At 43.6% G+C, this 14,172-nt stretch overlaps 1 protein-coding gene across 6 annotated transcripts in view; it reads left to right on the forward strand.

The window, feature by feature from the left end:
* Positions 1 to 473: 473 nt before the first annotated feature.
* LGALS8 (galectin 8) overlaps positions 474 to 14,172 on the forward strand; it is a 49,277-nt gene continuing 35,578 nt past the window's right edge. For 4 of the 6 annotated variants that reach the window (XR_014786803.1, XM_084828201.1, XM_084828200.1 and 1 more), the window contains exons 1-8: positions 474 to 563; positions 3,375 to 3,498; positions 4,999 to 5,087; positions 6,127 to 6,337; positions 9,109 to 9,228; positions 9,932 to 9,988; positions 10,069 to 10,098; positions 13,729 to 13,817. Coding sequence is in view for 5 of the 6 variants with exons in the window: in XM_084828201.1 (XP_084684327.1) it covers positions 3,457 to 3,498; positions 4,999 to 5,087; positions 6,127 to 6,337; positions 9,109 to 9,228; positions 9,932 to 9,988; positions 10,069 to 10,098; positions 13,729 to 13,817 (638 nt within the window). In the remaining variant the exon portion in view is untranslated. The remainder of the gene's footprint in view (positions 564 to 3,374; positions 3,499 to 4,998; positions 5,088 to 6,126; positions 6,338 to 9,108; positions 9,229 to 9,931; positions 9,989 to 10,068; positions 10,099 to 13,728; positions 13,818 to 14,172) is intronic. The other 2 variants (XM_084828202.1, XM_084828205.1) reach the window with 1 other exon arrangement.

Consider the following 14,172-nt stretch of genomic DNA (forward strand, 5'->3'; position numbering starts at 1 on the left):
CCATACGTTACTACTGGGAAAACCATAGCTAATAATGTTATACAAATATTAACCTGATAGAATAAACTGAAGAAAACCAGCAGTCCTCAAATAGAAGACCACAGCTGAGGCATAATTTGGCTAAAAACCTGGAGGGTTTGGGAACTTCATTATGCAGCCCACTACCTTTTCCTCCATAATTCTTCCAGCACAAGCAAGGTAAGGGTACAATCCTATGCATGTTTAGACCGAGAAAAGGCCTACAACTCCCAGCATGCTGGCTGGGGAATGCTGGGAGTTGTAGGTCTTTTCTCTGCCTAAACATGCATAGGATTGCGCTCCTAAGCTGTTGGTAAAGAGAGCAACGGGTCGCAAGAGGTCTAATCAGACAGAGTGCCTTTAAGGGAAGGAGGAGCTGCCTGTATGAGATGAGGTCATTATGGCGGTGCGTGTGAACCAGGAAACACAAGAATGCGGAGGAACCATTTTAAACTGCACAAGGAGAATCAACAGCGCAAGGGGCACGAAGTGAGCGCCGAGGATTTTGGGTGGATTCCGGTGCTTAGTTTGGTTCCCGCTTGAAGGTAAGCGGAATGCGCAGCCCGCACCGCCCAGTTAAGACTGCTTTAAGCAGACCAAGGGCATTCCTCTAAGAGGAGCTGGAGAGATTTTAAAGGCGAAACAAAGCTTTGACGTAGAGAAAGACTGAATTATCTCCTCCTGAGTCTGTGGGAAAGAATAGGGATGAGAGGCTCAAGAAGCCAGTACAGGCACGCTTTGAGCCGCATTTCATAAAATAAAACTAGTATTTTAAAAATGTATGGAGAGCGCGCGTAATCCCATCGAGGTTAACTCAGAAGCAAGTTCCCAGGATTTCGGGGAGATTCACGGCATAGTCCTGTGCAGCCAGAAGTGCGGCCCCATTGAGTTCAAAGGGGCGCACTCCCGGGTAAGCGGGTATAGGCTGGTATCCTGTAGCTGGGATTGGGCAGTAGTGCGTCTACTCAGAAACTAAAGGTAGTTGTAAAGAAAGGTGTCAGTGGTATTTCTAACGCAGCTCTTACTCTAAAAATTGGTGTTGGTTTCTCCGAGTTTGTGAACATTAAACAAGACTGCCGCTGCCAGGCTGTAAAGGTATAGTCCGTAATTATTATACTCATATTGCAGAAGGTGGCTCAGAGAGTGTGGATTACACCAGCTCTGCATAGTTGTTGTTGTTGTTCAGTCGTTCAGTCGTGTCCGACTCTTCGTGACCCCATGGACCATAGCACGCCAGGCCTTCCTGTCCTGCGCTCTCTCCCGGAGTGTGCTCAAGTCCATATTCATTGCATCGGTGATGCTCTCTAGCCATCTCATCCTCTGCCGTCCCCTTCTCCTTTTGCCTTCAGTCTTTCCCAGCATCAGGGTCTTTTCCAGGGAGTTTTCTCTTCGCATTAGGTGGCCAAAATATTGGAGCTTCAGCTTCAGTATCTGTCCTTCCAATGAGCAGTCAGGGTTGATTTCCTTTAGGATGGACTGATTTGACCTCCTTGCAGTCCAGGGGACTCATAAGAGTCTTCTCCAGCACCACAGTTCGAAAGCATCAATTCTTCGGCGCTCAGCCTTCCTTATAGTCCAGCTCTCACAGCCATACATTACTACTGGGAAAACCATAGCTTTGATTATACGGACCTTTGTCGGCAAGGTGATGTCTCTGCTTCTTACTATGCTGTCTAGGTTTGCCATAGCTTTCCTCCCAAGGAGCAAGCGTCTTTGAATTTCATGGCTACAGTCACCGTCTGCGGTGATCTTGGAGCCCAAGAAAGTAAAATCTGTCACTGCTTCCATTTCTTCCCCTTCTATATGCCAGGAAGTGATGGGGCCAGATGCCATGATCTTAGTTTTTTTAATGTTGAGTTTCAAACCAGCTTTTGCACTCTCCTCTTTCACCCTCAACAAGAGGCTCTTGAGATCCTCTTCGCTTTCTGCCATTAGGGTGGTATCGTCTGCATATCGGAGGTTGTTAAGTGTTATAGCCGTTTTTCTGGGACATTGGCGGGGCGGGGGGAGTTAGAGTAGCGTTTGGAAACCCTGCGGTGTTATCCTGTCTCCTGGTGTGTGTTTTAGGGTGCAATCCGATGGCGTGTCTAGACAGAGAAAACATGCTGGCTGGCAGTGCTGGGAGTTGTAGGTCTTTTCTCTGTCTAAACACGCATAGGATTGCGTCCCTAGGGAAGTACAGAGCACTAGGGGATGAAATTGACTGTAGCAATAGTGCAGTTGTTTAGAGGCGGTTGTGATGTATGTATATATAGCCATATATAGCTTTAGAAGAGCCTGCAAGTTGCAGTTTCTCTTTCCTCCTGGAGGCCTGCATGGCCTGTCCCACTGGGTGTGGGCCTTGGAGCTGAGGCAGTATGCTATACAGCTTTTCTGAAATTGGTGTTTTCCCTTGTATTGTAGTAATAAAGAACCCAGTTGTAAAGGTATGGGAGTCTCTTGTGTGTTAGCTTGAGAGCAGAGCATAGGGATGGACTGCAAGCTCACCTCCCATGTTAACCGTACCCAAGGACTATTATGGGGTGAACTGAGCCAGGGAAAGAATTGAGGATTTCAGCTGCAGGTGGAAAACCATTTTCTGGACATCGTGTCTGCTCATGAGAAAAAGATGTGGGGGTGGGGGTAGAGACCCGGTATACAAATTTCTACCTACCTTGGTAGATCTTCCCAGGCCTTGTTGCTACTCAAGTCACCTAGTCTCCCAGAAATGGTAGACATGTTCTCTGACACAATCAGGGCTTTTAAAAAATGCTTAACCCACTCATGAGAGAGTGTTTGCCAGTGTTTCCAAGATGAGGAAATCATTCTAGATTATTGGGGCGGAAGGGCTTTCCTGACACTTCATGTGAAGTTGTCAGTGTTGTGATAAAGGATGGTGATCCTAGAAAATATTCAGGATGACATTCTGAAGACTACAGGTTAAGATGTACATTGGGTTCTTTTTCTCTTTTTCTTAATTTTTTAAATATATTTTAAATATATATTGCTCGCTCCAAATAAAATTTTGTTGGGAGTTCATGATTCCTGTTGTGTGAAGCTTGAATAGAACACTCTTCTGTATTAGTGCTGTCAAATTCCCAGGATTTCTGCTGCTCTGTGAGGCTTCTAAGTGTCATGGAATGTGACTTGAAGCAGCAGAGTGCGCATGCAACGGAAAATGTACAGGTGTGTTGTGTGCAAACTAAAATCACATACCACTGTGCAGCAGGCTCTGGTTGGTGGATCTCAGGATTCTAGTAAAAAACAAAGTGGATAAGCCTGCCCACCCCTGTTGTAAAATAGATATGTGGCACAACCAAGTTTATGTAATGTGTGAAATCCCTGGTTACGGCCTAACTCTCTGACTTGTGTTTCAGGTTTTGTTTGCAATCTTGTTACGAAGGCACATGCTGTGGGTCCTATTGAACCTGAATGCTTCCATAGATTAGAGTACAGAAAATGATATCCTTAGACAATCTTCAGAGGACAGTCGAGAACCCGGTAACAATCTCTTCTTCCTTGTTGACCCCAATAGAGTCTTTCCTTTCATCATAAGAAGGCTTGTGGGCACGTTAGCTTTGTGAAGTGATAATGACAAAAACTAGGCTGGAGGCAAAGCATATGAGGAGAAAGAAGGATGGTAGAAGTGCAGCCTAGGGAAACTCAAAGACGTGTCCCTTGAGATTGGGCTGAGAAGGGGGAGAAAAGAAGGTAACCTTGGTGGGGAGAGTCTGGCACTGCAATCCTGTGTATGTTTATTCAGAAGTAAGCCCCACTGTGCCTTTTGGGGCTTTCACCCTAATATTTGGGATTGCAACCTGAAAGAAGCTAGAGAAGTATGGAGCAGCAGTTGGGGTGTGTGTCCATCCTTTGAGAGAAGAAGAAAGGAGCATAGGTGTGGGTTATGAATCCTGGCTGGATTGATTGGTTGTGAATCCCTTTGGCTTAGGACTGGTCTAGGCCCCAGCCCCATGTTGTACATGGATAATGTGCCCATCCTGGACCCTTTCCTACACTGGTGATTTGATCCACATAGGCTCAGTCTACACAAGGAAGTAGCTATATGTTGACTATGTTAACATCAAAGGATGTTCCCCATGACAAGCCATGTGTGCAGCCACACATTGCCAGTTCTTGCCACATAACCACAGTCCTTTAATTTTGGCAGTTTGCAGTGATGGGACGAGTAAAGCAGCTGTACATCAGTCCTTCCCCAATCTGGTGCCCTCCAGGTGTTTTGAACTACAGCTCCCAGCATTCCTGACCATTGCCCATTCTGGCTGGGGCTGATGGTAGTTGAAGTCCAAAGCACCAGGAGGGCACCAAGTTTGGGGAAGGCAAACTCTACATGGTTGCTCTTAAAGTGCCCACTATGTGATTGCTAATTTCTCTGAATTGGGCCTTATATAGCCTGATTCACAGATACTGGCTAAAGACGTGCAATGAGAAATCACACAGATACACTGGCACAGCCTTGGGATTCTCTAGTATATGCAATTGTGGTATCATAAATGATGAGATCCACTGTTGTGTAGCGGTTAGAGTTTCAGACTAGGACTGGGAAGATCTGGGTGTTCAGCCATGAAACTCACTATGTGACCTATCTGACCATCTGACAGCCTAACCTACCTCACAATGTTATGAAGAGGATAAAGTGATGCAAGAGCATCATGTATGCCACCTTGAGCTCCTGGGAGGAAGGAGGGACTTTCTGTACAAAATCTAAGGCTTTTCTTCCCAGTATAGTAGGCAGCTGACCAGGAAGGGGATGAAGAAGCTTTGCAATAATGTAAGATGAGTGTGATTCTTTGATGTACAACCTGGTGGACTATAACTACCATCATATCCCAGTTAGCATGGCCATCCTATTGCAGTGTAATCTATTGCTTCTAGGGTTAATAAAATGCAAGAAAGTTTAAGAATACAAATAAATTATGCATAAAACTCACTTTTTTCCTCAGGCCTGAGGCATAATAACTCCATTTCCCCTCTGCTTTATAGAATGTTCCATATACTGAGACTATAATTGGTGGTCTTTTGCCTGGAGAACTTGTTGTAATACGTGGGTTAGTTCCGGAAGATGCAGAGAGGTAAGAAATGAAATTAGATGACTGTAAAGAGTCATCTTGTAGGTGTTGTTGCCAGCAATCAAGCAAAAAAGGAAAGAAAAAATGTACTGTTTGAAATGGTTACATCCTTCCTTTGTGGATTTAGGGCTTTTGGGAAGCTTTATAACTTATTGGAAGGACTAACCATTGATTCTGATCAGTTCATGGGTTCTCCGATGGGAATGGTTGTGTTGTGAAATCAGTCCACAGACTTCATTTCAAATAGATATGGCTTGGGAGGGAGTGGTGGAAAAAACTGGTCCCCTGGTTTTTTTTCAGGGGACCAGTTCACTCTAATTTCTGTTTAAAATCTGAATAGGACATGCAGATAATGATGAAATGAATTGATATGCAAGAACTTGTGTTTATTCGGTGTGTGTGTGTGTGTGTGTACACACACACACACACACAGTGTTTCAACACGTTAGCTAGATCTTTGAAAATATCTTTCAAGGATTTCCATAGCCATGAGCATACTCTCTTTTAAATAATGGCGTTCATTAGATCTGTGATGTTCATCCCTGCTATACAGAGTCCACAACTTGTGGCCCTCCAGATGCTTTGGCCTACAACTCCCATCATCCCTCACCATTGGCTCTGCTGGCTAGAGCTGATGGGATTTGTAGACCAAAACGTCTGGAGGGCCACAAGTTGCCCACCCCTGCTATATAGGCTGTGAAGATCCTTTCTGTGTTTCACATGGTTAACCCTTGGTCATCTTCATTGTCAGGAAGCAGTGAAGTTGAGACTTGTGTTCCCCCCTCACTGAGTGCAGTTAAGCGTCTTCAGCTGCGGGTCCATGATAACCAAGCTATGGCTAAGCCCTCTGCCAGTGTGATTATTGCGCATGAGCCAGGCTAGGGGTTGAGGGCGTCTACTGATAGCAGACGTGACATACAGAATAAGCATTCCCATTCTCACAGGTAGCAACTGTAAAGTTGTCCTCTCTTGTCTTAGGTGGTGGTTTAGTGTTGCTTCTGGGCACGCTGCATTTAACTGATGTGTCTCGATTTACTGCTAGGTTCCAGGTAGACTTCCAGTGTGGTAGTAGCACAAAACCGCGTGCTGATGTAGCCTTCCATTTCAACCCCCGGTTCAAGAGATCTGGTTGCATTGTTTGCAATACCCTGAAGAATGAACGATGGGGCTGGGAAGAGATCACATATGAGATGCCTTTCAAAAAAGGGAAGCCATTTGAGACTGTTTTTATGGTTCTGCATGATAAATTCCAGGTGAGTTTTCAGGAGTTGATTACATGTTTAGCCATTGCTTGTTTAGTGCATCTGTGGTGCCAGTAAGCTCAGTTGGTGCAGTCCAGCCATAATTAAACACTGAAGTCCCATTCATTGCAGTGGGAGGAAGTTAAGCATGGCCTTAACACTCCCACTGAAATCAATGGGACATAAAAGTGCTTAAATTTGCCTGGATTGCATCCTTTCAGATGAGTGTTTCTGGATCAGTGGTGTTCTTAATATCTCCCATTGGTCAACTTGCTTCGAAATGGTGTACTGTTTGATGTGAATTAAAATATATGGTGGTGACGCACTCCTAGGGTTGTAAAACCGTACAGAAAAATATGGTTTTACTATTTCTTGACTGAGAACCTATGACATTCCATGCACATAGCTTCCCTGCATGGAATGTCATAGGTCAGAATGAGTCTAGGCTGGCACTCTTATCTATGGGTCCAAAATACATATAGCTATGAGGGAGGGGCTTTTCCATCCCTGCAAGGATCCACTCCTGCCGTTGTGCATTTTGAAAGCCAGTGTTTTATGGTGCTGGTGATGTGTAATTAGCAGCAAGCAAGAGAGACCCAGCATGAGGCCTTAATAGACCATTGCTTGCTGGTGGGAGTGCATGCAAGTTTTAAAGAATTTCTCATTTGAACCAGAATGAGAAGGCTCTGTCTATGGCATCCATACAAGCAAGAAAACATTGATGCAACACTTCCCAAATAACTGTATCAGAACATGTCTACTATTCTCACCCATTGACTTAAGTTGTGTTTATCCCAACGCAACTAATTTCACTTCTGCAGTAGTGATGAAACGAAATCTTCACATGATTCTCATGCACATGCTGTTCCTCCTTCTAGAATTCCATTCTCGGGCTTTTCATTTTGTGCTAACAAGTACTGGATTTGTGCACTTGCACTCAGGCATCTCCCCTGATAAATTTGATGCAACACGCTAACTAAAGGGGAGTGGAGGGGATGAATCAAAGATTACGAAATACCTCTGTCTGAGTTTCATGAACTTAGCGTTTGCTAGCAGTTGAAGTTGGCAAGATTTCTGGATGATTGGGGTGAATATTCTCAAGGTGGAGGGGAGATTAAAAAGAAAGAGTCAATTACAGGGGAGGTGGAAGTGAGGCAATGGCCAGAAAGGGGCAACTAAAGACTTTGGTTGGCTAAAGGTAGTGGCAAACTCTTGTATGTTTTTAATGTGATAGATGGCCTACCAAGAGAAAACCAGGAACTCAGACATGGGATACTGCAGCCTTTCCCAACATGGTATTCTCCAGATGTTTGGGACTTCAACTCCTGTCAGCCCCAGCCAGCATGGCTAATAGTCAGGAATGCTGAGTTGTGGTCCAAAACATCTGGAGGACACCAGATTGGGGAACGCTGGTATACAGCGACCCAGTTCACATGTCACAGCCAATTCCTGAGTTCTTTCATTGGGATGTTCCTGGGTTGTTAACTGAAAGTGGAAGTAGGCAAGAAGGTGGGAGGCAGTGTGCTCACTTCCACACGCTCACAAACAAATCATGGTTAATAAACCATGGGTTGTTTGATCGTGTCCAGTGGGTCAGTGTTGATTGCTTCATGTGAATAGTGTATGGAGGGACACTGGCATGGATGCAGCCTTGGAAGTCACATGACCCTCATCCTTTGGTCCTGCATTGCCCTTAGCATTTGCTGTTGACAGCCCAATAATTTATGTGCAAAGCTAATAGAGCATCCAGACCAAGCGTTTTGGAACCATTGAATCAAATAACTTTGTGGATTGTTGCCTTTCTAGTAATGTTGTTTGTTAATGTAATATAATGTAACAACAAAAACAAGCTGCCAAAATCTTCATTAAAGCCTATCTGTAGGGACCTGAGGTCTTTTTGACCACCTCATGATCCTAATTCTAGTCACTAGGTCAGGTGCTTTGGTCAGTGTCTCTCCTCACACTGCCACTTTTAGGCTCTTACCCACAACCCTCTCTTGGTATACTGTGATGCTTCACCACTCTCTCGCTTGCTCCCACCAATAACCCTTTTAGAGCTGCTTCCTTTCTTTTTGGTAGCACAGACCAAGCAGCCAGCACATGGGGGTTATTCCACAAAACCCTTCCTAATAACTAAAAAAGGAAACGGTCTTTTAAAATTGAAAACAAAGAAGGTTTATTTGGTACCACAGGATTGGAAATAGGAACTGGGTTGGGATGAGGAAAAGGTATCAGGAATGATGATTAAAAGGCAACACTATAAACTGCACAATATAACTCTTGCTTTTATTTCTATATTCAAAACCTCTCACATACTCACACTGACACATACTAACCCACAGACTATCTCACTAGATGTTCTTACTCTTAACTCCCAGTCTAATCCCCAACTTATCTAGCTGTACCCCAATCTGACTCCCAGACTTACCTGACTCTCCAGAAGCAATCACCCCACCTTTTTCTACACAAGCTCTCCTCCAATCACACTCCAATCGCCATTCTCACTCAGCCACTCCCCCTTTCTTCCACTTGCTAAAATGTCATTCTTGCCCACACTGACAGGTGAGTGTGAGGCGGGGTTTGGCAATCATTCCAGATACATACCAGCCATCATACATATATACAAACCTTTACTATTGACATACTGTACCTGTGCAATCACCATACTGTCATATGCCCAAAACATATCAAATGTGTTTTCAGGAATGTGGGGGAAATACTTTTAATAGCAGAGTTTCAATATTTCTAAAATATTTGTGCATGTGTTTGCTGCTTTTTCATAGGTGTCTGTAAATGGAAAACACGTGTTGCTCTATAAGCATAGAATTAACCTTGAAAAAATAGACACACTTGGGATATATGGAAAAGTGCGCATTGGTATGATTGGATTTGTTTCAAATAAGGTACGTTATTACATAAGGCTGTACTTTATTTTGGGATTGATCTAAATATATCTAGTAGGCATTTTCCTTATAATGTTGTGCTGATGTGGGAACAGTAAGGACCAGTTTACAGCTATGAACAGAATAGGTCTGACTGTCTCCTTCACTTCCAGCTACTAACATTGGAGGAGATATTGTCTGTTGCAGTAGATTGTGGCTTAGGCAGGGAGTATGTGATACCTTTTGGCAGTGAAGAGTATTGTACCCCAGCAGCTCTCTGAGCACATTATTTCTATAAGTGCTAATATTAGGCAGAAGATATGCCAGCATAATGTCCTTGTGAAATTACTCCATGAGCAATAAATCCTGCTTTTCCAAGTCCATTAACAGATTACTGAAATGGCAGTTATCCTGCAACACATTACTTACTCCATAGTACACCTCATTTGATATTGTGCCTCATGGTTCTCTCTCAGCTCTGCAAAGGAACCTGCTTCTTGCCCCTGCTGTATCATCTCTTCCTTGCTAATGTGTGTGAGAATTGTTCTAAAGCAATGGAAAACAGTGACTCTTACAGCTCACTAGTGAAATGTTAGCAATTAGATATTCAGAGTTCACAGTTCATGGAGATAGGTTTGAGATCTTAATGATATAGGGCAGGATACAAATGTTTTAAATAAAATAAATAATAAATAAAATCTGTCAATCTATCTTTTCTGTGCAGTCTTTGGAAGGTTCTCAGCCATCCTTGCTAGGGGCAACAAAGAAAAACACAGGAAGTGTATGTATTCTTTCTCTCTGACTGTATTTGCAACTGTATGCTTTTTATGTTGTAGTTAAGTCTGTGTTTTTCTTTTTCAGCAGGAAGAAATACCTGATAGTTCACAGTTCGTAAGTATCTTTCTAAACGCTATGTCCCTTTCTGGGAGCCTTGGGCAGCTTCAATCGCAACCCCCTTTTCTCGTTTCCCGCCTGCCCCTGGGGCTCCTGTAGCTTCTAGTACACCAGTGTTGGGCTTTCATCATTCTGACACTGTGCAACCATATGCCAATTCTCCCCACATCTATAACAAAGAAATGGCCCACTTGATCTCCTCTTATCTGCTGCCTACTAATTGTGTTTTTTTCCCAGGAATTTGATGAGGTGTGGGAAGACTTAATCCACCTCAGTTTGTAGCCCCAATATCCTTTCAGTTAATTCCTGAACTTGCTGCCTCTGCTGTCAAAGACTGAATTGGCTTTCTAGAACAGTTGGTACTAAAACCACCCCGCTGACATTCCTTAATATCTTGTTGCTCTTCCTTCTCCCTGATTTCCTTCTTAAGCTGTGCGTAACTCAGAAGGTCTTTCTTCTGTTCCATCAATCTAAGTTTGAGCCACAGTGTTTCATTATATAGGCCCCCCTTACAAATTGTGTTGATGGTAAACGATCCATTTGGCTGAAACTTACTGCTCCTTTGCTAACCACTTCCTGTAATAACTTTTCCAACCACTGCAAATAATGAGAAGATTGTAATACTTGTCAAAATAAGGGTGAACAGAGTTTAAAATATAAATCATCTGAGCTCTCTACACTACCAAGGGAGCAATCCTATGATGCTAGACAGCAGCTAGGTGGCTGGAGGATATCCTGTTTTCCGGGAACCGACCTCAGAGCCCACCCTCCGAGGTCAGTTCCTGGAGAACTGACCTCCCTCCACTTCTGCGCTGCCTTGGAGGCAGCGCGGAGAAGCCCCCTCCTCCGCGCTTGCAAGAGGAGCATGGAGCAGCTGAAAAGGGGCATGTCTGGGGGCGGAGAGGGAGGAATGCCTATATGACACATCCAATGTGTCATGCAGCAGCCTCCTCTCCCACTCGGCGCCCCCTGCGGCTAGACAGCTGAAATCGTCTGTGTAGTGGAAAATGCAGGGCAGGAGAAGTGTGGAGGGAACGATGCCCTCCGTGCTTCTCCTGCCCTGCTTTGGATAGGCAGTCGCCTCTGAGTTTGGAGGCAGCTGCCTATCTGGATAGGATTGCACCCCAAATGTATGATCCAGTGGTGTTGAATACTCACTAGTAGTCACATTTGGGTTATCCATTTTCAACATCTGGATTACATCCAAGGCTGGCCCTTTGAAGCATTATATTGAACGTCTACTTTTCTCCACATCAGGAGCATTTAACTCTAACAGAATTCCTTTGGTATGCTCAAGCCATTGTTCAAATGGCTCTTCTCGTTGTATGGGAACTCCCCCCACCCTGCAAACAAATGCAATTTCCTAAGGAGCACTGCTTCTGAATGTGGGTGCATCACCTTCTCTAGTGCTTTCCCAAAAGCTTCAGCCAATGAACCTGATGCAACAGCCCCCTTAGGAGGTTCTAATGGGGTAGTTAAACCCAGTGAACTGGGAACATCCTGTATTGTCTTCCCTTCTTTTTCTAGAAAAAGGGTCATTTTCTTTAGAAATTCTGCTGGTGGAACGTCAGCTAAATCAGGTTGGACAGCCTCAGTTACCAACTTCCAGACCGTTTCCTCCACTATGATTGCCCTCGGCAGTTGTATGGCTTGTACTGGTTCTTTCAGAGCACACAGGACAGCATGGGCTGCATCATATCTACAAAACATTAAACCATAAACCTTACCTTCCCCCATGCCCTCAGTAGCCTGTAACACATGCCTTACAGAGTCATCATTCTATCCTCCAGTTATTCCAGTAACCAACACAGCTTTTGGGGGATCTAAACACATTCCCTGGCACCAATCTTCCAACAAGTGCAATACCATCATTATCCTTTATCTTCCAAATAATTATCCTTATCAAAGATGTGTGGGAGGTACTGCCTCTTTACAAAAGAGTCCCAGACAAACCCCTCAAAAATCTTACTACTTGGATGCAGGCATTCCACCTTACTCACACATCTGGTCAAGGACAAGTCAAATAACATTTATTATTACACATTAAACAAATACCACATCCCTAACAAACATTAAGGCCCACCTTGATAAGTCCTTGGCAGAATAACCAAACACAACTGAGAGGCATGACTCAATTCCTCAGATCTCCATGGGTGAGTTACTCCCAAACATCACAAACCCAAAGTCTCAGCAATATATAGTCACACTTGGCCTTGGCTCAGGAGACTACTAGCCTCCAGCTCTTCAGCAGCCACCAAATCCCATTTTGCAAGATTGAGTTCTCATTTCTTGAAGAAAAACGCTCTCTCTTTTCCTTGTTGCAAAGCAGGTTCTTCCCCCAGTGGGATCAGCACACCAGTCTCTTAATTTAGTAAAACTTTGAAGCCTTCCGTGCTCTGTCCATACAGCTCTTCTTCTTTCAAAGCATCCTTTGAACAAGAACTAGCAGCAGCCACAGGAATGCGACTCTTCCCTCTCTGCCTCAGGGCTTTTACTTAAATGCACACCTGATCAGGATGAGCATACCCACATTAACTCCCAATTAACCCATATTAACTTCTTTCCAGTCCATTACACCATATAGTATAATGTTACTGTACATTATACATTTTTCTTTATACTGTTCTAGACCAACACTTAAAACTAGGAATATACAAATTAATTCTTATCAAGCTCTCTAGGTTCCTTTTCCTGCTTATATTACTTGATACATTACAAACTTATGGGACCCCATCTATTACACTTGTAAAGCTGGGCTTATCATGAAATCTTCTCTTTGCTGTGAAGTGAAAGATTAAATGCTGGCCCTGATCTACAAACTTAGTTGCCATTACGTCGCATTGATTTTAACTTTCTCTGGATTGGTTCTGTTTAGATTAGCAAGTGCATTATTACTTGCAAAGTTGAAGCATTAGTTTGCTGTTCACTTTCTGCAACAATACATGCAAATCACTCTTAGATACAAGTGTTTGCAGAAACCTAGCTAATAAGTACTGATAGAAATCAGTACAAAATGTACAACAAAATATTATGTTGTTTCACTGAATATACTTCCTTAAATAACATTTGTAAAGGGAAATCTTGTCTCCATTCTTCCAGAGTTTTCCAGGGTACCAGCAAGCACATGGATGAGAGGAAATAAATGTATTGAATGTATCTTGACTTCAGATAATCTCTTGCATTTGCCGTGGTCACAACAGTGTTAAACTGGCATTTCTTGCAGTAAATACATATGATGTGAACTGCAGATGCCTGTCTCCTTAAGCATCTCTCAGGTTATGTGCTGGGGAGCCCTGATTGGTTGGGGCTCCTCACTGGGCATTATTTTTACATGTTCACTGCAGGAACCAAACCTGTAGCCGGGGCAAATGTTATTGGTGCCAAGTCTGAATTATCTCATGAGAAAGTACCTCTTCAAACACAAATGTAAGGGAATGAGCCATAAAGCTTGGAGATAGTTAAATAAGAATGTATTGTCAAAATAAAGAAGGTCTGTCCAAAAAAGTGGGATGAACTCTGAGGGAGGTGTAAATAGATCAGTAACTGTCAACAATATCCCCACACCCTAAAAGCGCAGCCCATTAATCTCTTGGGTATAGTTAACCCTGAGCATGCTTATTTTTTCAGGTAGTTCCTTACACTGCACGACTTCATTCTTCTCTTGAGCCTGGGAGAACAATCGTTATTAAAGGAGAAGTCAATGGAAAAGCAAATGGGTTAGTAAATTGGAGTACTGCTCATAAACTTTGCTACAATATTTTACATGTTGCTGCCTTGTTAATGGAGTTGTGTCTCTCGCGTACACTGCTAGCACATTCCTAAGCATGTTTCTTCAGAAGTAAATCTTACTGTGTTCAGGACTTACTCCCTAAGTGTGTGTAGAATTTCTGCCTAATCTATCAAGCTCTTCCCCCTTTCATCAGTTTTTGAGCTGCTCTGATATTATGGAAAGTTCACAAACATGCTGTCTGCTGGAAAGCAAAATTTCTGCCCCTTTGCCATGCTGGCTAGGGTTGATGGGAGTCAGAGGGCAATAGGTGCGGGAAGGCTGATCTAGGAGATGGGGAAGCT

Source organism: Heloderma suspectum, chromosome 1, assembly GCF_057233095.1.
Source record: "Heloderma suspectum isolate Gila_16-S chromosome 1, 16-S_ref, whole genome shotgun sequence".
Taxonomy (NCBI): Eukaryota; Metazoa; Chordata; class Lepidosauria; order Squamata; family Helodermatidae; genus Heloderma; species Heloderma suspectum.